Raw genomic sequence first — 20,491 nt, 5'->3', positions numbered from 1 at the left:
AAAACTTTCGGGCGGGCTCGGGCGGGCTCTGGCGGGCAGCTTAACGTTAAAACGGGCCCGGGCCGGGCCCGGGCTGAAAACATTGGCCCGTGCAGTGCTCTAATATAACCACCCTATTCATGGGTAAGCGCCATAACCACTCAGGTCAACAACAACAACAACAACATATGGTTCGCATAAATGCATGTTCTGCAAGCGTGGATGTATAGGCTAGACACGCTAGGCGGTCCAAAAATCGGGCCAACAAACACAAGCGAATTTGTTTTATTGCGATAGCAATTATATGGACACTCCAAAGCGGATCTCTGCCGTCGGCGTCGCCGTCGCCTTGAGGTTCCGTATGACGTCAATGGCGATAAAATCCTCGCGGCGCGCCATGTGCTGTATGGCCGAGTGAAAGGGTGCGAGGGACGCGCGCTTTCAGGGGGAGCGAACTCACGGCGGAGAGCAAACGTGCGTTCTGCGCCGTGCTCCATGAAGGGCTGCAGAATTAAGCGTCTCATTCCTCCTTTACCATAACCATGTATATAGACCAAGCGCGCCTTCTTCCGACGCGCGAAGGCCGTGGGAGGGGGGAGCCGACGTTTAGCTGCGGCACCAAATGCCTACTCATATGAAAACGGTGTGAGGCAAGCAGCTGGTAAAGACTTCCGACGCTGCTCGACGAGTGTCCCGTTCTGATCTCGTCTAAAACCCTCGAGCCGCCCTCAGAAGCCCCGGCAACAGTCACCAATGCCGCGCGCGTTGTTGCGAACGCAGGCTAAGAGCTCCGACAGCGTCGACAACAGTTCCGCGTGTTGCCGGTGCTGCTGCATGTCCAAGTTTACACAGCTGATAAAACTACTATCCTTACTCCGTATAGCTCTGTACTATTTTGCTATCGCAATTGATGCTTCGCCTATCGGGTGAAACTGCGACAACTTCTTTCACGTATGTATAAATGTAGCGCAACTAATTTTCGCATATAACTATTAATAATTCTATGCAATAAAGAAAAAAAAAGTGTCTGTATAGCCTAGTGGTTACGACGCTCGCTTTGGCACTGGGGTTACGCAGGTTCGAGTCCCGCATCGGCAAGAAAGTTTATTTTATTTTCTTTCTTGGTAGTTTCTTGATACGCACCACAAATTACGGCTGGCTTAAACAGCTTCGCTGTTCAAGAAAGCTTCGGGTGGGCTGAAGTGACGAATGATGCGCATGAACGTAGTCATATAAATGTTGTGTATTCCCGTAGCTCATGAATTTCACGATAATATAATGGTTACAGCTTCCACAAATTTTCTTTCAATGGTTCTTAATATCGTGAGTGTAAATAGATGAGCACTCTACAATCTTTGGTGATGCTTTGTTTCGTTGATTTAAATTATTATATGCACACCTCCAGTCACTTCGCAACCTACGCTATTACTCAGCACAAAAAGTTTCCCCAAATTTCAACTTTTCTTTCTTTCTTTTTTTTTACGCAGGTGCTGCGTTGTGCGGTTTGTTCGTTGCTTGCAACGTTTTGGTGGCCCAACACTTCGAGAAACGAAGAGCAACGGCCAGCGGCCTAGTGTTCGCAGTGTTCGGCCTCAACTCCGTCGTTATTTCGCCACTGCTCGAGTTCTTCCGAACAACTTACGGTGTCCGCGGTGCTTTTCTTCTCTACGGAGCGATTCTCCTCAATGTTATTCCAGCCGTTATTATTCTCAGAAGCCCTCCATGGCTGACGAAGCAGAAAGTTAGAAGGAGAGTGGGAAAATGTGAAGAAGAGGACGATGAAAACGCAGCACCCGTTTTGGTTGAATCAGCCAACCCAGACGCAGATGTCAACAAGGGAACCGAAAAAGAAACTAATTGCCAGTACCTAAATAAACCTGCAAACTGTGATCAATCAGGGCAACATACTGCTAAACAGCAGGAAAATATATCACATACTGGCCTATTGCCTTGCAAATGCTGTGTTAGGCGGATGACAGCCAAGAAGGCTCTACTGCATTTCAGTCTTCCCACAACGGCAAGCCAATTAATGACGTTATCTTTTCTTATCCACGCACTGTCCTACGCCGCCGTATTATTAACTGTTGGCGTCTTCGTCCTGATTCCGGCAGACCTCGCCAGCGACCGTGGCCTGAATCCTTCGAATGCAGGTATATTTGCTCCAAGCTTTCTCCGCAGCCGACATCGCCTTCAGATCGGTAGTGGGCATCGCCATTGATTCGCGTACCTTATCGTATGAATCCCTCATGCTACTCGGATTCGCGGTGCAGGGACTCACGTACGAGTGGCTCGTCTGGGCGAATACACTACCGCAAATGATTGCAGCTTCTGCCTTCGTGGGTGCCACGTTTGGATCAAGATCGTCTCTGCTGGCACCCGCCTTGGTCAAGGACTTCGGCATCGGCACGTTGCCGGTGATAATGGGTGGTGTGTTCTTTTGCGCAGGTGTAAGTCTTCTCCTCCGTCCGGCACTGATCGGTGAGTATATTCGGCTCTAAGTTCTTCCAAGTTTCTGCTATCGTAATTCGCTGCAATGACTAGGGCTTATTTGCAGTGGTTTAGTGTACCAAAACGGTCCAGGTGGTTAATTACGATTGACGTCAAAGTAGGACATTCCGGATTGGGACCACACGGGGTTTTCGACGAGCCGATCAAAGCCGCTGTTGTATATATATGTATATATATATATATATATATATATATGTATATATATATATTGTGCGACGTCGACCGATGCCATGCCTTTATTTCCGAGCAGCCGCCTGAGGCAGAGACGAAGCACCGCACGAAACAAAAGATGATGAGTCGTATGTACAGATGACGACGACGATATGCACAAATAGCGCTCACAATATCTGTGTATATATATATATACATATCTACATATACATCTGTGTGTGTGTGTTGCACCTACTTACACAGTGGTATATATAAATATACCACTGCGTAAATAGCGTGTGGGCACATGGCCCTTCAATTTCGCTTTACTGCGATGTGTCCCGGACCCGGTTGTTCAAGCAAGACGAGTCCAAATAGCTGAAGGCGCAGCCGCGGCCCAGGAGCTGCCGGCCGCTGTTTATAGGGGCGAGGCGGGAGGCTTCTAGTCATTATCCCTTCCCCTAACCACATTTCAGGCAGAAATAAAGTTATTTCTCTCTCTCTCTCTCTCTCGCTGTGACAGTACAATTTTTAACCCGGCTAGCTTTCTTAAGATACTTGACGCACGTTCCGGAGGCTGTCGGGCCACCATCCGTCCGTCCGTCCGTCCGTGTGTCTGTACCTACAAACATTTTCCCGCCAGCTTGGGTCACTGGGCCGTCCATTGTCTAGTGGGAAGCGCGTCGGAACGATGTGCGGAGGGAACAGGGTTAAAAACCAACCATTGGGCCAACTTGGGAGAATAACTATGTGCCGCTCTTCAAGGAACCTGTTTGGCGCCCACGATAAGGTCACTGTTTATGTGGCCCAGGTTATGTACCGCTCTTCAAAAAAAAAAAAAAACTCTTCGATTATGCCGGTCTTCCGCAAACCCATTCGTTACAAAGAGGGGTCACTCGGTATATGTCGCTCCTCAATGAACACCTTTGAAGCAAAATTTGGAAGCTGGCTATGTGCAACTTCTTGTGTGCTGCTCTACAGGGACGACGAATATCCTTTAAGTTTCTCCGATACTCGGGTGAATCGAAGCCACGCCACGCGTAGAATTAGGTGGCACCGCTAAGTGGCACAGTATGTGCGGTGAGAAGTCTCTCTGTATGTGCGTTCTCTTTAAGATAGGTAGGACATCAGACAAATTAATAACCAGAGCTTGGTGGCGCAACCTACCACCCCGTTTCAAAGGGGACGGCCGTATAGCGTCCACCGATCCATCCATTCAAATTCGAGCGAAGAGGGCACCTGCATACACACTCTGGCATCGGCATTACGCTGTGTCACTACATTGCGTCAATGCTAATCGCATTAACGTCGACAGTCATTGGGAGATAGATTCTGCGGTATTTTTTATTGTGGAAAGCCAAAACTTTAACATATGATTTTTTCTATAATCTTGGACATTGCGATTTCATCGTTATTTTCTTTTTTTCATTTGCAGGATACTACAGAGATAGCTACGGTGACTACACTGGACTACTCCATTTGATGACAGGCCTCAATGGATTCTTCATGTGCATTTGGACGTTAAAGTTGGTCACTAAAAGGAGATCAAAGACAAATCTGTCATCTCAACGTACACACGAGACAGGCTTATAAAAAAATTCTACAAGCAGAGCGGTAGCGGATAAATAACCTGTACCTCTACACTAGTTCACTGCACAGCACTCGACTATGAAAGCCCAAATATTGAAGTATATAAAATAGGGGGGGGGGGGGAAAGAAACTTCACAGCCTTCTAGCAGGTTTTGTTCAGATCAGCGAAAAAAAAAAGCACCCCCCAAGCACTTCGTACAGATGGTTAACCAGCGAAGCTGAAACGTGCGGCCCCGATGTTTAGCACTGGGTTTATACCGACGCTGCATTGAAGCGTTTCTCAATTATTGGTTACATGTCTGTGTTTCTAGTAAAACGCAAGTGCCAATGGCGGGTGGATGCTGCTAACCACGACGCCGAGCTAACTCGAGATATCGAACGCATGCAACAACGGCGAGTCGAGGAGGCGGCGTTGCGGGCAGAGCAGCGTCAACGTGGCAATGGCGGGAACGCGTTCACTGGGGCGTTGCGCGTGCTTGGATACGACACAGAGAACGACGTCACTAACTGCGTTGCCAATGGCGCGCGTGCTTGGGTCTGACGTAGGGAACGACGTAACTGACGGGGCAGCCAATGGAGACCTTTATCGAAACCTGTGGCAAACGGTTTTTCGTTTCGCCTAGCCATATATAGCTTTCGCAGTAAAAGATATGAGTGAGAAGAGAGGAGACAGGGGGTCATGGATTTCAGCCATGCCCAGAAGGTGCTTCTTTACGCAAGCAGTGCTCGTGTGGCTTCGGATAAGGTGTCCGTTAATCATTCATCAAGAGTCGCAGGTTTACGGAAGTGTGAAAGGGGGCTGAGCGAACGGTGAAATTTATCTGCACTGCCGCTTAGCTGCGCGTAAACGGTGTCTACCTCCGGCAGTGCAAGCAGAAACAGCGAGACAACGAAGAAATAAATCAGAGTAGGCACTACACTTATCTACTCTAATCTGAATGCGCTGGAGCTGAATGAAAAGTGGGTCCGATGAAATACCTAAGCCCAAATAAAACTCTTAGCTTTGCCATTATTCGCGTTCTGATTTTTTTTTTTTTGCTCTGGTTGAGAGTTAAGCTGGCTTGGCAGATTAAATGCAACTTAATGGTGCATTGGCTACCACGACTGCATGACTGTTTACGATTCAGTTACATTGCAATAACAGAAACAATCACTTACGATAAAATAAAAAAAAATGCATGAACTACGACTGGCAGCATCGCACATCCACCACCCGTTCATCGAAGAAAACTGCATAGAATGCTCCTAAATTATTACGCATGGAGCAACACCCAATAGGGTGTCATGTTCGATTTTTATGATTTTCGATACTTGTAAAACGTATTATGCTATCATTTACACGTGTCGTCAACACAGCCATAAGACTAACCCTAATTTTGCACAATGTTGACTTCTATTTTGAGTGCTACCATTCCTCCGCCTTATTTACGCAGAACTATCTTCCAAACATTGGTATGCCGCCTTACACTTGGAATCCCTTTTCTATCAAGTGATAATCTTGAATTTGAACGAGCAGATCACTTTCACCACATATTACTGCAAATAAATTGTTTTAATTTAAAATCTAGTTTGTCATCAACCTGGGATGTAACACGGCTTGTCCAAGAAATCACTCATACCACCCTAAAAAAATATGCGTCTTTGCTTGGCTATCCATGTTAAATGCACTAGAGTTGCGTCTAAATTATTGCCCTCGATTTTAAAATGGTGTCACAGACGTCGAAAGTGGATATTGGCAGAACGGCATGTAAACATTCAACTCCGCAAAATATTCATTTGCAAATTGGTTTCAAAAATATATTTGCAACCCAGACGTAAATATCGGCTCTCGGTACCAATCCGGCAACATGACGTTTCAGTACGGCATTCCTAAAAACCTTCCCTGTGAAATGCAATTGTTCAGCAATTTGGCACGCTTGCTGTAACAACCGTTACGCAATTTCTGTGAAGGTTAAACAGTCAGGCAAAACTTAGTGGGCACCGGGCGACATTATAATGAAGAGTCCATAGAGACAGTAGTACACGTGACAAACAAACGGGGTTGAAAATATGCACTCTCACATGATATATTTCCAAATGAAGAAATCGCAGTTTACCAGTTTTTAAGCTGGAGCACTGCGAAGTTCATTCTATGACTGAAGTGGATCGTTGGCCTCATCTCTGAATGCCAAAAACACAAAAAACTCGTAGAATTTGTAGGCAATGCAATATTTTTTACTGCAGTGATTTGCAGTATTTTCCTGGTATTCCTGGTATTTTCTGTCACGCCTCGTTTCCGACCTCATGTTATATAAGAAATTCAAGACCGACAGTAAAATCGAACCTCTCCCTTCGAGCACAGAAGTCTGATGCTCTAGCCATGAAACCGCGATCACATGCATCTTCTAGGTCTTTCAGACGTTTGGCGAGTTCATTCCGTGAAAGTTTCTCGTGTTTTTCCGCGCCATATGTATGATGTCGCATGGCGACTGTATAATGTAGTCAGACGTTTTAGAGGTGCATCGCATGTATGCTAATATGCCACAAAATGAAGTACATTATTTCACCTATACCTCTCCTCTCCCAGTAATAAAGTTTAGTCTTCAAGTGAGAATACCTGTGCTTATATTTGTTCTATGTGCACCAATTCTTGATACGGCCGGCGGCACATTTCTACCTCTTACATTTATACAATGACACTACTTGAATAACAATCATTTTGTTCATTATGCTGCTGAACCATATTTGACGAATTGAGGTAGGGCAAAATTGCGCCAACGATATGAAGCAGGTCAGCACTGCGTGCATGTCGACCTAAGCTTGGCACAAGTCATGGTTTTTCTACCGTGGACATCCTTATGAACTGTTGAACCAATTTGGTTTCTCAATATATGCTGTATTGTTACAAAACGAAATGGTAAGGCCAAAGCTGTGTTCATTAATTCATTGAACTTTCTGACTTACGATGCATGTAATGCCAGCGTATATGTAATGGCAGCACAGGTGCAATTCCACTACTCACTCCAAGTTTTTTTTATTGGCTACTGGTTACACACACCTACTACTTGAGAAAAGGTATTGCTCAGCATTCCAGATGTCTCATCAAAAGCGTGCACTATTCTGAAAGAAAACAACGTTATTTGCAAGATGAATTTACAATAAATTATAATAATAAGATGCCTATACAGCAAACTATTCTTGTTGCATAATGACGCGGAACCTTAGCAACCTCATAGTCAGTATAGCAGTGAAGATTTCTGACAGACATCCATTATGCCTACAGTAGTGCCTCAGCAATATTTTTCTTGTAATGCAGGAACAACGTGTTCAAAACCACCATCTTGTGACAGTACACTCTATGATTCGTGCATTGGCTATATTCAGAGCCTCATTGTGAAGTGTGAAACCAATGTACATAAAAAAAGCGTTGCGCAAAGCTCATTGGGACCTCACCGACACATCACAATGACCTACAGAAGGCCAGTGAGCAGCTTATGGTTGAGTGATGATCATCATCTCATGTTCAATTATTTTCCCTGCGGCTGTCATACGTATATTTGTATACAGTGCCAGACAGTATAGGAACATGAAGCTAGTCTGACATGAAAAGCTCCAGTTCAAAGTATGACATTCATTGCTTAAAAATTAGCATATGGTTATCGCTTTGAACATGTAAATATAGGTCTTCCGTTCAATATAATGGACTGGCAGATTCAAAAACACCCATTTTGACGTTCTGCTTACCTTGTGTATGCTAGCTATGAGAATGACTAAGGACACTTAGCATGCATTCAGGAGCTACCACTGTGAAACACAAGCATTATTAGGACACTTATTCAACCTGCTGGATTGAAACGGGTCTCGTCCTCATTGCTGGAAACTCTAGGTAAGAGTTTCCTAGATATAGGAAATTTAGGACTTTTTTTAGGGAAATAAAGAAATTTGGCAAAATCTTGGAAGATTTCGCGCTAAGCCACTAAAGAGTGAAACTACTAATGTGACGGCGAGCTTTCACTCCAGTCACCCCAAATTGCCTTTGCTTAACACGCGAACTATGACTTTTGATCGTACAGCACTGCAGTGAACGAATCTCACTATGTATATGAGAGGGTGTGAAAGTCCTGGGGTAATTTGACAAACTACTGCTATACTGCGATTTTGACGTTCCTACTTCTAGCTGAGCTTTTCATGTGTGTGCACTCTTAATGAAAGAATTATCTGTAACTTTACCCTCCTCTGTATATTCTGTGTAATGTAATAGCTGTTCTTTGAAAGAATGATAAACTCCAACTGAAACTAAGTAGCGAACCAATTATGCTCGAACACCAAACAAAACAGCATGCAAATCTGGGCATAAGCGGCATATCTACCAAGCGCCGATTACGGCAATCCGAAAGTGCACACTAACCAGCCGACCACACGCGCGTATTCTGAACAATATCAGGAACCGCCCATAGGCAAAACAACAGTGGCCAGAGTTGCAGTTTCGTGTGCTAAGATGAGTTTTGCTTGGAAGAGGAAATTTGCCGCGTGTCTTGATGCTATGCTGCAAATGACGTGTAAGTGGGTAACGATGGTGGTGCTTGTCAGTACAAGGCAGTAAAACACGATGTTACCATGTATTACACTGGTGTCGCGAATAGCGAACACATTTCACACATTTACATTCTGTAATCGAGGTCCGGAACATATCTTGCTTATACTTCGAATCATGTTCCGTGTAATCTTGGTACTTTGGTCTAGTGCCAAACATCTGTATACAAAAGCAAAGTATATACCTGCTGACATATTCCGAGATGACGCGGAGTTAGGCCAGTTGGTGATTTTCAGAAATAACCATGTCTTCCAAGTGGACACCATAAAACAGCATATATATATATATATATATATATATATATATATATATATACATAGGTAACTGGATTTTTCAATGGGCCAAGCGTATTTAGGAAAATCAGAAGCACAACTTCGCGGTTATCTTAGGTTTCTTATTTACCCAACAGTTTCGGTCGGTGGACCGACCTTTTTCAAGGGATCTGTCCACCGACCGAAACTGTTGGGTAAATAATAAACCTAAGATAACCGCGAAGTTGTGCTTCTGAGTTTCTTATATATATATATATATATATATATATATATCGTAACCGTAATATTATCTGTGTTGCCCATTTTGTGCACAGGCTTCATTTGCTAACGTCTTCTTCTGTAAATATGGTTTCAAGCAGGAGGGGTTGTTTTTAGCATAGCAACTTACACTGCCACATCATTTCAGTTTAAATCCAGGGACTTCATTATTTGAATATTTTAAAGCGAGGTGAGAAATAAGTACCAACTTATAAATTTGCACTTTATTCGCACGAGATAAGCAAAAATATAAAAACAGAATTTAAATTCGCAGCTGCAAACCCACATTTTAGAAATATTTGGGTAAAGCTAGTAGTTTTTTTTATTTGAGATAGCGGAAAACTGGTTTCAGTACTTCCCGTATAAAATGTAGGAGGGTTCTTGGCCGAACATTGTTCTTTGCTACTAGCCGCAGTGGCAATCAATTGTCTGTAGACAACGGAGGGTTGAGCCGTCAATTTGTACATTAAGGGTCTTAATCGCATCGAGACCGAGAATTGAGGTGTCTTGAGACACGACATCAAACAAAATGGATGCTGGTCGAGCCGTATGCGTAACCTCCGAGACAAAGCAGCCATGCACAGGTGTTGCCTGTCTTGACAGTTCAACAAATTAACCCAATATTCAGTGCATTGTGCCTTACTGGCAAAATGCTGGTTAAAGAGGTTATACGACATTATTGAAACTGTGGATCCTGAATCTACTAAGAACGTTAAGCTGACTTTCCTACTAAAGCTACGTGAATACTAGGCTAAGTGACGCGGTCACAACAAGAATATTTTAAACGTCGGTGTGTGCTTCACTGCTTAGTTAACGAGCACAAGCAACGCGTCGGTTTTTACTACACACTGACTTGAAGTGGCCAACCAGACCGCAGCAATGGCAAAGTTACCCCTTAGCCGGACAATGGAAGTAAGCAGCACCGTGTTGATTAGAACCTAAACGAAAGCAGCGGAAGGCGGCGTTGCGTATAGTCGCACCATGTTATCTGCTTTTAGAAGCGAATGCTTGGATGTCGTGAGTCGTCTGTTCTATACTCGCGGACAAATATCTGTGGCAATGAAGTGAAGGCTACGGAGGCAAAGCACGGACAAGTCAGAGCGCTTCTGAAAGTGTCTAGCGTTTAAATCCACGTTAGTTTAGGCTGGGAAAGAGAAAACAAGCGCCTTATTACCAACAGTTAAATAAGAGAGAACACACCCCTGTGTGTAAAAGCACGGCCGCTACATAAAAAAGTCGCAGTTTCGCCCGAAAGGCGAAGCATCGATTGCGACAGCAAATCAGTAGTCACCATTACGAAATAAGGATAGTAGTTTTATCGGCCGTATGAAGTTCTGAATATTCGCTTACTAACTAAATAAATCACGCGGGCACGGGTAAGCATGAACACATCTCGCTTGATGACTGCGGGAGCTCGCCAAAACGCTGGAGTGATACAGCAGCGGCAGCGAGAAAATTGCCCTTCGCGCTGGCTCTCACTTCAACGCGAACGTCGAAAGCGCAGCGCATACGAAGCTACCAGCACCCGGCGAATGCACTTTATCCCATCGCAGATCGCTCTAAAGATGAGGCCCCGTGGGCATACACTTCGGCCACATCGCAGATCGCTTTCAACCAAGATAGGCGCCCGCGCGGCAGCTCCTTGACAAGCGGCCGCAAAAGCAGAACGCCCCCCCCCCCCCCTTCCCCCACCGTCTCCGTCGCCTCCTCTCCGTACCTCGCGCGCGAACGAAAACCGCGCGCGCTTCCGGTCGCCTTCCTCTCTCGCGTGCGCAAGATAAGGCTGCGGTTGTCGGCTCACCCTCGCACGCTGGCACTGGCATTACCGTTGGACTTTATAGAGAACCTTACGGCGACGACTACGGCGACGACAAAAATGCGCTTGGAGTGTCCATATAGTTACTATCGTAATAAACATGTGCGGCCTGCTGCGTCAAGTCACCGTCAATGGGCGAGCGCGTCTCGGCTGAGTTGACAGTTGCAGCCGCTGTTTTTGGTGAGAACGCCACTGCTCCTGTACTCAAGGCAGACGCCGGTACGTGCTACAATGTGGCTGCCTCAGGATTTATGCGTGTTGGTGTGCTTTTTCGTGCGCATTCTCGTGTGGTTTTTTGTGTGATTATGTGTGTGAGCAGCTTGCCTTATGTTTCCTGTGCTTGAGTACGGTTCCTTGGTGTGCGCGTGTGTGGCAGACGGCTTTTTCTAGCGGTGTGATGCCGCGAAGCTGTTGTGTGCCGCTGTGCAACTCGAACGCGAGAAGAGACGCTACTGTGAAGTACAACAAATTCCCCTGCAATCTACAGCGTCAGGAAGCGTGGCTGAGGAATATTTCTCGCCAAGGGCCGTCAGGGCAAGGAAGCAAGTGGGAGCCAAGCGACAGGTCGCTTGTATCTTTATTACATTTTACTGAGAATGACTATAAAAAGTCGCAGTTTCGCCCGAAAGGCCAAGCATCGATTGCGATAGCAATTTAGCAGATAGCTATACGAAATAAGGATAGTAGTTTTATCGGCCGTATAAAATTCTCAATATTTGCTTACTGACTAAATAAACAAGCACGGTGTCACGCGCGCACAGGTAAACATGAACACATCTCTCTCGATGACCGCGGGAGCTGGTCAAAACGCTCGAGTGATAAAGCGCACCAGCGGCAGCGAGAAAACTGACTTTCGCGCTAGCTCTCGCTTCAACGCGAACGAAACGCCGAAAGCGCAGCGCATACAAAACTACCGGCGCTCGGAGAATGCACCTTGTCCTATCGCAGATCGCTTTGAAGATGAGGCCCCGCGGGCGCACACTTCGGCCACATTGCAGATCACTTCCAAGCGCGCGGCAGCTCCCTGAGACGCCAGCCGCAACAGCCCCCCCCCCCCCCCCCCACTTCTGTCGCCTCCTCCCCGTGCCTTGCGCGCGCGAAAGAAAACCACGCGTGCTTCCGGCCGCTTTCCTCTCTCGCGTGCGCGAGATAAGCCTGCGGTCGCCGGCTCACGCTCGCACGCTGGCACTCGCAGGCACGGCGCGCGGCGGCCATTTTATCGCCGTTGGATTTTATACGGCACCAGACGACTACGGCGACGGTGACGGCAAAAATGCGCTTGGAGTGACCATATAATTGCTATCGCAATAAAAGAACACGAAGATTAGGATTTTGCTTAGGACTGCGGTCCCGACTGTTTCCCGGTTATCCGCAGAACATGCAAAAAAAAAAAAAGCACGCGCAGCCCAGGAAACGTCGGCGAATGTATCCGGCTGATGACGCAATAGTTGGGAGAGGTGATTGTGAAAGCTCAGGAGAAAGCACCAAGATCAAAGGTTCCTCGCCCCCAGTGGAAGACGAGATCGAAGCGCTCGTTCCACAGTCGGCCTCAGAATCGGGTACAGAACATAGCTTTCATCTAGATCAAGCCTGCCAAACCACATTAGATCTTGCGCATTTCTTGGAAGAGTCAAAGGAAGCAGTGAACAGATTGAAAAAGGAAGTCGCTCGTCAAGGAGAACAGTTGAAAAAATTGCAGGCCGATCGATATGAAATGAAGGAACGCCTTTTAACTTATGAAAGCAATAAAGACGTTCAGACGTTCAGGTCTTTGTTGATGCATTACAAAACACGCAAGAAGGAGACAAAGCTGCCGCTTTTATCAGCAACCAAGTGGCCAGTTTAGGCAAGAAGCAGCCCGTCTACGATGACGTAATCCTACGGGAATGCGTTATATGGAAAGCCTGTTCAAACAAAGAGTACGAGCATGTTAGAAGCAGAGGCCTTTTGAAGCTCCCATATTCGTGCTACGCTTCAAAAGTACACTCGTCCGGCAAAGTCGGTGTGACCTCAATTATAAGGGAGCGGCTGCGTCTGGCGCGCGAAGGGCTATCCGCCGAACGAGAAGTGCACTACTCACTCATTATAGACGAGATGGCCATTGCGCGGAAAGTTATTTAAGACAAACAAGTGGACAGGTTATTTGGTCTTGTTGACATGAGTCGTGAGGAAGATTCAAGTGCAGTTCCTCAAGTAGCAAACCGCTTGTTATGCTTCGTTCTACGAGGACTGTCAACAGCCTATGTCATACCGATGGGCTATTTTTTCACAAGATGCCTCTAGAACCACAAGCTTTCTGCAATGACACTGGAAGTCATGAAAGCAGACTAAGATGCCGGTTTTCGTGTTATGAGAATGGTCACTGACAATCATCAAACAAACGTTGCTCTCTTCAAGCATCTCTCAGAAGATGGCACCCTTGTTCATGTCGTGCCCCACCTTCTGCGAAAAGGTCACCCACTGTTTTTGTCTTTCGACCCTAATCACCTCATAAATAACATACGCACAAGTTTACTTGAGCGACAGATGACGGACGGCGATGGGCTCATTCAGGGTAGTTTCTACTTGAAGAAACTGTTTGAAATTCAGTCGCAGTTGCTCGTGAAGCCGGCCAGCTTTCTTACCCATGCACACGTTCAACCCAACAACTTAGAGAAAATTAAAGTGTGCAGGGCGAGACAAATATTTTCTCTCCCAACAATAGCTACGCTTGAATTTCTTCACGAAAACCCCGAATGACATTCGGACGCAAGCGAATTCAGAAACAGCACTACAACAATCAGTTTCATGAAGATGATCGCGAAATGGTATGCCCTTCATGATATCGGGGCCGTGAAGGCACGCGGACTGCATGAGGAACCATTTTACACGACAGACGATGAAAGGCTATCTTGGGTGGAACTACATTTCGTGTGCTGCCTTGAATACCTCTATGTGCAAGGCGGCCGGTCAAAGCGAATAATGAAAAAGACGTACGAAGCGACACTCCTCAATACAGGATCAACAGTGGCACTGATTGAATACCTTCTTTACCATATCAAGTAGGTGTTCACTTTTTTGTCGCCTCAGCTTCGCTTTTTTTAATAATGTGTTATATAGGTTACTTTCTAAATTTCAGTTACCGCTATGTCTTGACACGTGGCCTGAACAACGACCCCATATAGTAACTGTTTAGCTGCCTCCGGCAGTTTAACGGCGGCAACGACAGAGTGGCAGGACTGCTGTGTTCACTGTGGAGAAACTGCTCAAGGTACTGCCTAAAAATATTCTGAAGTGCCCTCAGGCAACGTTTCATCGAAGATATTTTCGTTCATTTTACAGGTTGACATTCTTCAAGCAGCTAAGGGTCCAAACGCGCCACTTTCTTCCGAAATGGAGGCACCCGTGCGGTTGTCCGTTCCAGATGCTAACACATGTACCCTACCAGCTACTGCTGAGCGTGTTACCACGGAGCTTTCCAGTGAGCTCGCATATCTGACGCTGCGGTCTCAAGCAGAAGTAGATGTTGAGCTAGCACCAGTAGCTTTTCTTGCTGGATACGTTGTGAGAGCATGTGAGATAAACGTATGAGATTTTTTTCTTGTGTGTACGCAAGCAGCGCTGCAAATTCGCCTTCATATGACAGTGTTTTGCAATTATGGAAGCATGTGCATAACTTCACGCTGCATATTTTTACTGTTACGACTGCTTTAGCACAACACTTTTTCCACTATCGAGTTCTGGAATTCATGGGCATTTCATACTGCTTTCCAGGTGCCATGCGAGTGGTGCAATGCCCTGCTCCAAACATCAGAAGCAACAGGATCACTCAACGATCTCATCAGAAAGATGGACAATGGAGGCTTGGCGTACCCATGAATGGAAGTGGCCGGGCTTTGCAAGTTCTCCAGCATCTTTGTTCTGCGCGTTATAAAGGCAGACGACGTCAGTAAAAGCAGCAAGTTATGCCACCTTCTGACGTCAGCCTTGCTTCCATATCTAACTCACTGTGGACAATTCATACGTGAAAGAAACGACCACGCTCACACTGAAGAGTCTTTCAAAGTATTCTTCAAAAAGTTGCTGCGGCCTCTTATAGCGAATTGGGCTGGGAATCCAAATGCAACTGTAGAGCGAGTTTGGACGCTGTCGCATAAACCTCTGTCAAGGAAGGATTTCCGCCTGTGAATTAGCTCTTCGGTATTTACAATAAAGTTGCTGTAAAAGTGTTAAGGTGTTCGTCGAATCATTTCACACTTCTGTCGCCTGCCCATACAGTCATAACTTTTCCACACGCTCACGCACATATGTGTGGTTTCGAATTACTGACTTAATAATGTACATCCCGGCACGTAGCCAAACTATTTTCGTGGGGGAAGGAGGGTGCACGAGAGGGTTAACAAGGTGAGTTTCATGCCAAGCGCTGGGGTGAGTGGAGCTGTTGGGAGAGACATGCCCATCAGAAACACGGGCAAGATCTAAGATGAGCAGCGCGTAAAAAACGGAGGCATAAGGAAGAAGCGTACACAGAACAAGCGCGTGTCATTTCTGCGTATCTTATTTTGCCACCGTTTCTTTACGGGCTACTGATTTCAAGTCATGCATCTTTACTAACCTGCCCAACCTGCCGCACTTCTCAGATTTCAGAGAACAGAGAGATAGAGGAAATGTTAAATTTCAGGTGAAAAGGCATCATGGCCCTCTGGCCCCCCTCCTCGGTGCCTGCATCAATCACTGCTTCGTCTTGAAGAAACCCGTAAATTCACTCCAGACTATTCGTAATAGAGCACTTCTTTTTATTTCAGGTGAGTCGAGCGGGCAGCCTTCACGGAGAGCATTGAGGCCCACTTTACAAAAGATTGGCACTCCTAGGGCAGACTTTCCAAATATGTTGGGTTATCGGCACTTCTAATAACGACTTCAATATTCAACCCTTTAATGCCACAGAGAGAGAGAGAGAGAGAGAGAGATAAACGAAGAAGGAAAGGTAGGGAGGTTAACCAAGGACATGCCCGGTTGGCTACCCTACACTTGGGGAGGGGGAAAGGGGAAGAATAGATAACTAGAGAAAAGGAAAAAAAATGGAGTGAGTCATTCGCAGAGACAGTCAAGGAAGAATCTCCGCTGTCACACGCGTTCGTACAATCCAGTACTCTTCACGAACTGCAGAAAGGCTTTTGTGGCCTTTTGCATGTAAGAATGCATAGGCCATCGCCCAAGAATCTTTTCTTCCGAGAGCGTTCTGTCATCTAACAGGTTGAGTTAGGCCTCATTCACACAGCCGTCAAACGCTCCGTCACGTCACCGTCTCGTCAAAAAAAAAAAAAAAAAAAAAACGCACAGCAGGCGCGACGGAGCAGTGTACGAATGGGCGACTTTCGCAATGCCGAGCGGTTTTCTGCTGCTGTTCTTGATTTGCTAGCGGAGACCGCAACAAGGGCGCAAAGCTCGGTGACGAACAAGTACGTGGGGGCGAAAAATGTGCAGGAATCGTAAGTTCGGCCATCGGCGTGGTCCATGTCGCACATTTGAGCACCACCGAAACGCACAGCTGAGTTTTCGACGTGCCGCACGTGGAACCAATGCTGGCACGCATGTAAACAAACCAGCCGTCGCTGCTGTTGCCAGCTTCAGCTTTGTAATATGGCTGTATTTAGCGTCGGCTTTCTTAATTTCTTATTGGTCGAAATTCGAGGGGCGGGGATCCGTCACCGTGCTGGCGACGGAAACGTAGAGCACCGCTCTGCGTCGCCGGCGAGCCGTTTTTGAGGGGAAAACGACTCGGAAACCCTGTCCCCTGACGAAAACGGATGCCGTGACGGTGACGTGACGGAGTGTTTGACGGCTGTGTGAATGAGGCCTTATCTTGGAGCCACAGAAAATGCCACAGAAATTTGCCTGCGAGTATAGCTGAGAAGCCAAAATCACAGCGCGTGAAAAAGAAAGACTCGAGCCCTCGAACAGCAGACGCTCGCGCAAATTATGTGAAGAAATGCCTGTCACGAATTCATCACGGAGCGCATCTTCAAGTGCAGCGAACGAACAAATGGCTGCAAGCTCACGTAATGCCACAGCGTACTCGCCGATAGGTTCGCCTGGTTGCGGGAAGCGTCTACCAAAACGGGAACGTTCTGCGACGATGTAAGTTTCGGTGGTAAAGTAGTTTGTCAAAGCAGCGACAGGATTGTCATACAACGAAGGTGCGGCCTTTGTTTTGATAACGGTCCACTGCTAGCGCCCAGACAATCTTCCGAAAGATCTGTAGTGGCAGCGGTCTCACCTTTTCCGGCGTATTAGGTGGACAACTGAAGCGTAAAGAAAATTCGGTTGCCCTCGACGCCGAAAGTATTGATAAGAAGGGCCTTGCGACGCTCTGCTGAGAACTAGATGTTCCTTAAGCCAGCATGAAATTCTCGAACAGTGTAGGCCCATAGTAGGCCCGCGAGGTGGCGCTGAGACAAGACCTCGACGTCCCATCGAGGGAGACCTGAGCCCTGGTCGTCAAAACTGCAGGACAACTCAATGAAGTTATTACAATCCATTGTAGCCATTGCGACCAAAGAATAACAGGGCGGCCAGGTACAATGTAGAAATGGAGGCGGTGGAGCGAGCGCGGAAAAACTCGTGGCGGGAAGAAGGCGCTGCTACTTCTGTGGAACATCGTCGCAAATCTGGTGCCGGCGTGAGCCGCCCTTGAATAGTGGGAACCATAAAAGTCAAAGCAAGAAGCAAACGCTAGTTTTATTGAATAACGCACACGTATATATAGATAACTGTAGCCCCCTGGCGGGGTTCACATCTAAACAGAAACAAAAACTAAATATACAACAGTATCATTCATGCAAAAAACATCACACGACAAAGAAAGAAAACAAAGGAGGTACGACAGACACATGAATTCGAATGCATGGGTTGCATATACATCTATGGATTGTTTCATAAGATCGTTTCTGCAGCTCCAACAAACAGGCAAGTGGGATTGATTGGGATAATATATCACCACAATTACTTTTTAGGTTTATTCACGCATAAAATAAATGGAAAAATACGTGTTAAAAATTTACTGTGGAGTTGAAGTCGAAGCATTGGCATCGGGTGTGTTTACCAAATACACATGTTCATCTAAGTGCTGAGACATTACTCTTGGGTTGGTCATCGTGTTGCACAATTATTTATCAAATATGTATGCACTAGAGCACATACTGACAGGGAAAAATTGCAATCCACCCGAATGTAACACGAAGCTACAATGGAAACCCATAAGGGTTTCTCAAAACGAACACTTCGCAGTTCAGGGAAAATTCGTCCTGGGGCGGGACACAGACTATTCTCTCTCCTTGTGCTCAGAGTTGTCGATTAATTCGCCTTCGAGCTGCGATCTGGTAGCCTTCTGGGTAGCTCAGATGGTAGAACGACCTACCCGGAAAGGCGTTGGTCCCGGGTTCAAATCCTGGACCACTACAAATTTTTCCTCAACTGCGAAGCGTTCTTTCTGAAAAACCCATATGGGTTACCTCTGTAGCATCGCGCTGTATTCGGGTGGATGACAATTTTCCCCTTTCACGATACTTCCGCCACCTTGCGGGATTCCGCAGAACTGATCTGCCATATGGCAGATGATGTTTTAGCAACGCATACTAAAGAATACTAAAGCATATATGCATACTAAAGAATTCAGCAGTTTAAGAATATATCTGTCCTCATAGTAATTGAAAATGAGAAGTGCGCACCAAGATCTGCATGTTTTCTACTTTGTCTGAACACACAAATTATTTAGCCGACATAAATGCCACGGACTACTCAAATGTATTAGTAACAGCTTTTAAAAAGGTAATACTAAACTGGAATGGTAATAAGTCGGTTCTTCAATTCTAGTAGGGTACGTACTGCTGATCGTAACAATAGCTGTTGATCAGTCTGGATAATGTACAAGTTTATGTACTGCCTACTATTGCAATCTGAAAATGACTTTATACAGTGAAAACACGACAATTACTCAATTACACGTTTTGCTGTCGATGAATAACTGCGTGTGACGAATTCACTGTACAAACGACATATATTGAACAAAACAATTCATAATGAAGATTCCTGGAACTCCACATAAGATAGTGATGGAAATTCATCCCTAGTTCATGCTACACAACAGCAGGCAGCACCACTTAGTTATATCATGCCAGTAACTTGTGAACCCACCAGACAAGCATCCTGTAGACCACAAAATATATTTCCTGTAAGCCTAAAGGAAGGCATGAGAAATTTACATCAGTATGACGCTTTGAGAAGTAAACTAGCTAATAAATTGCTCCCGCGAGACCATGCCATTTAACGTCAATTTCCAGCGAATACAATTACTTCCAAGACACCCGAGATATGCACACTACTTGAAAAATACGCATGAAATAACGTTATAACTGCCGTTTTACAACGACGTTTGAAACCTCTTGGGAGCATACATTCTCCAATGTAATCTTGCTTGCCACAAAAGACTGCTGCCTTACTTGCGTTCATGGACATTCAGCAAAATATTGCCTGTCAGCAAACAATATTTACGTATGTTATCGCACCGGAAATTAGTTAGCTCTGTGCATGCTATCGTAGCAACGGCGCGGATTAGTTAGCGTGCAAAATATTGTAATGCTATGCTAAAAGGCAGCTGTACACATGCTACCTTAAACGTCTTGTTCGCGTCCACCGTCTTTTAAGGCAATTTACACCAAAAGACACAGCCCATTACCAGCAGCATATTGTGTCACTGTGGTGTGCATGGCAGCAGCGATTAGAAACACGAAATTCTTCGCATCGTCCCAAGCACGGCGTCAGCTACTGCCCTTCTTCCCATTTCGACCAACTAATTTTACTTTTATTGCGATAGCAATTATATGGACACTCAAAAGCAGATTTCTGCCGTCGGCGTCGCCGTCGCCGTCGGCGTCGCCGTCGCCGTCGCCGTCGCCGTCGCCGTGAGGTTCCGTATGACGTCATTTGGAGATGAAATCGTCGCCGCGCGCCGAACGCTGTATGTGCGAGTGAAAGGGCGCGAGGGCGCGTCTTTCACGGGGAGTGAACGCACGGCGGAGAACAAACGCGCGTTCTTCGCCGTGCTCGCTTAAGGGCTGCCGAGTAGGCGTCCTTTTCTCCTTTACAATCACCATATGTAGAGCAAACGCGCCTTCTTCGGACGCGCGAGAGGCCGTGGGGGAGGGGGAGGAAGGGAGGCGACGTTTAGCTGCGGCACCAAGTGCCTATTTATATCAGAGGCTCCAGCAACAGTCACCAACGCCGCACGCATTTTGAGCTAACGCGGGCAAAACGCCGATGGCGTCGACAACAGTTCTGCGTGTTTTGCTACCAAGCCGCTCACCT

The 20,491-nt window shown here is 46.3% G+C and overlaps 1 protein-coding gene and 1 long non-coding RNA gene across 3 annotated transcripts in view; both read left to right on the top strand.

The window, feature by feature from the left end:
* Nucleotides 1–2,364, top strand: part of LOC119454376 (monocarboxylate transporter 3) — a 33,044-nt gene extending 30,680 nt beyond the window's left edge. For both annotated transcript variants that reach the window (XM_049668415.1, XM_049668416.1), the window contains one exon: nucleotides 1,467–2,364. In XM_049668415.1, coding sequence (XP_049524372.1) covers nucleotides 1,467–2,197 — 731 coding nt within the window. In that variant the 3' untranslated portion in view covers nucleotides 2,198–2,364. The remainder of the gene's footprint in view (nucleotides 1–1,466) is intronic.
* An 11,372-nt stretch (nucleotides 2,365–13,736) lies between these two features.
* LOC125945975 (uncharacterized) lies at nucleotides 13,737–15,338 on the top strand. The gene is made up of 3 exons (XR_007467283.1): nucleotides 13,737–14,396; nucleotides 14,468–14,606; nucleotides 14,900–15,338. It is a non-coding gene; the product is annotated as an uncharacterized LOC125945975 (long non-coding RNA).
* The last annotated feature ends 5,153 nt before the right edge of the window (nucleotides 15,339–20,491 follow it).

Source organism: Dermacentor silvarum, chromosome 5, assembly GCF_013339745.2.
Source record: "Dermacentor silvarum isolate Dsil-2018 chromosome 5, BIME_Dsil_1.4, whole genome shotgun sequence".
NCBI classification, from domain to species: Eukaryota; Metazoa; Arthropoda; class Arachnida; order Ixodida; family Ixodidae; genus Dermacentor; species Dermacentor silvarum.
Note: the sequence above shows the minus strand (reverse complement) of the source record. Positions and strands in the feature narration are given on the sequence as shown.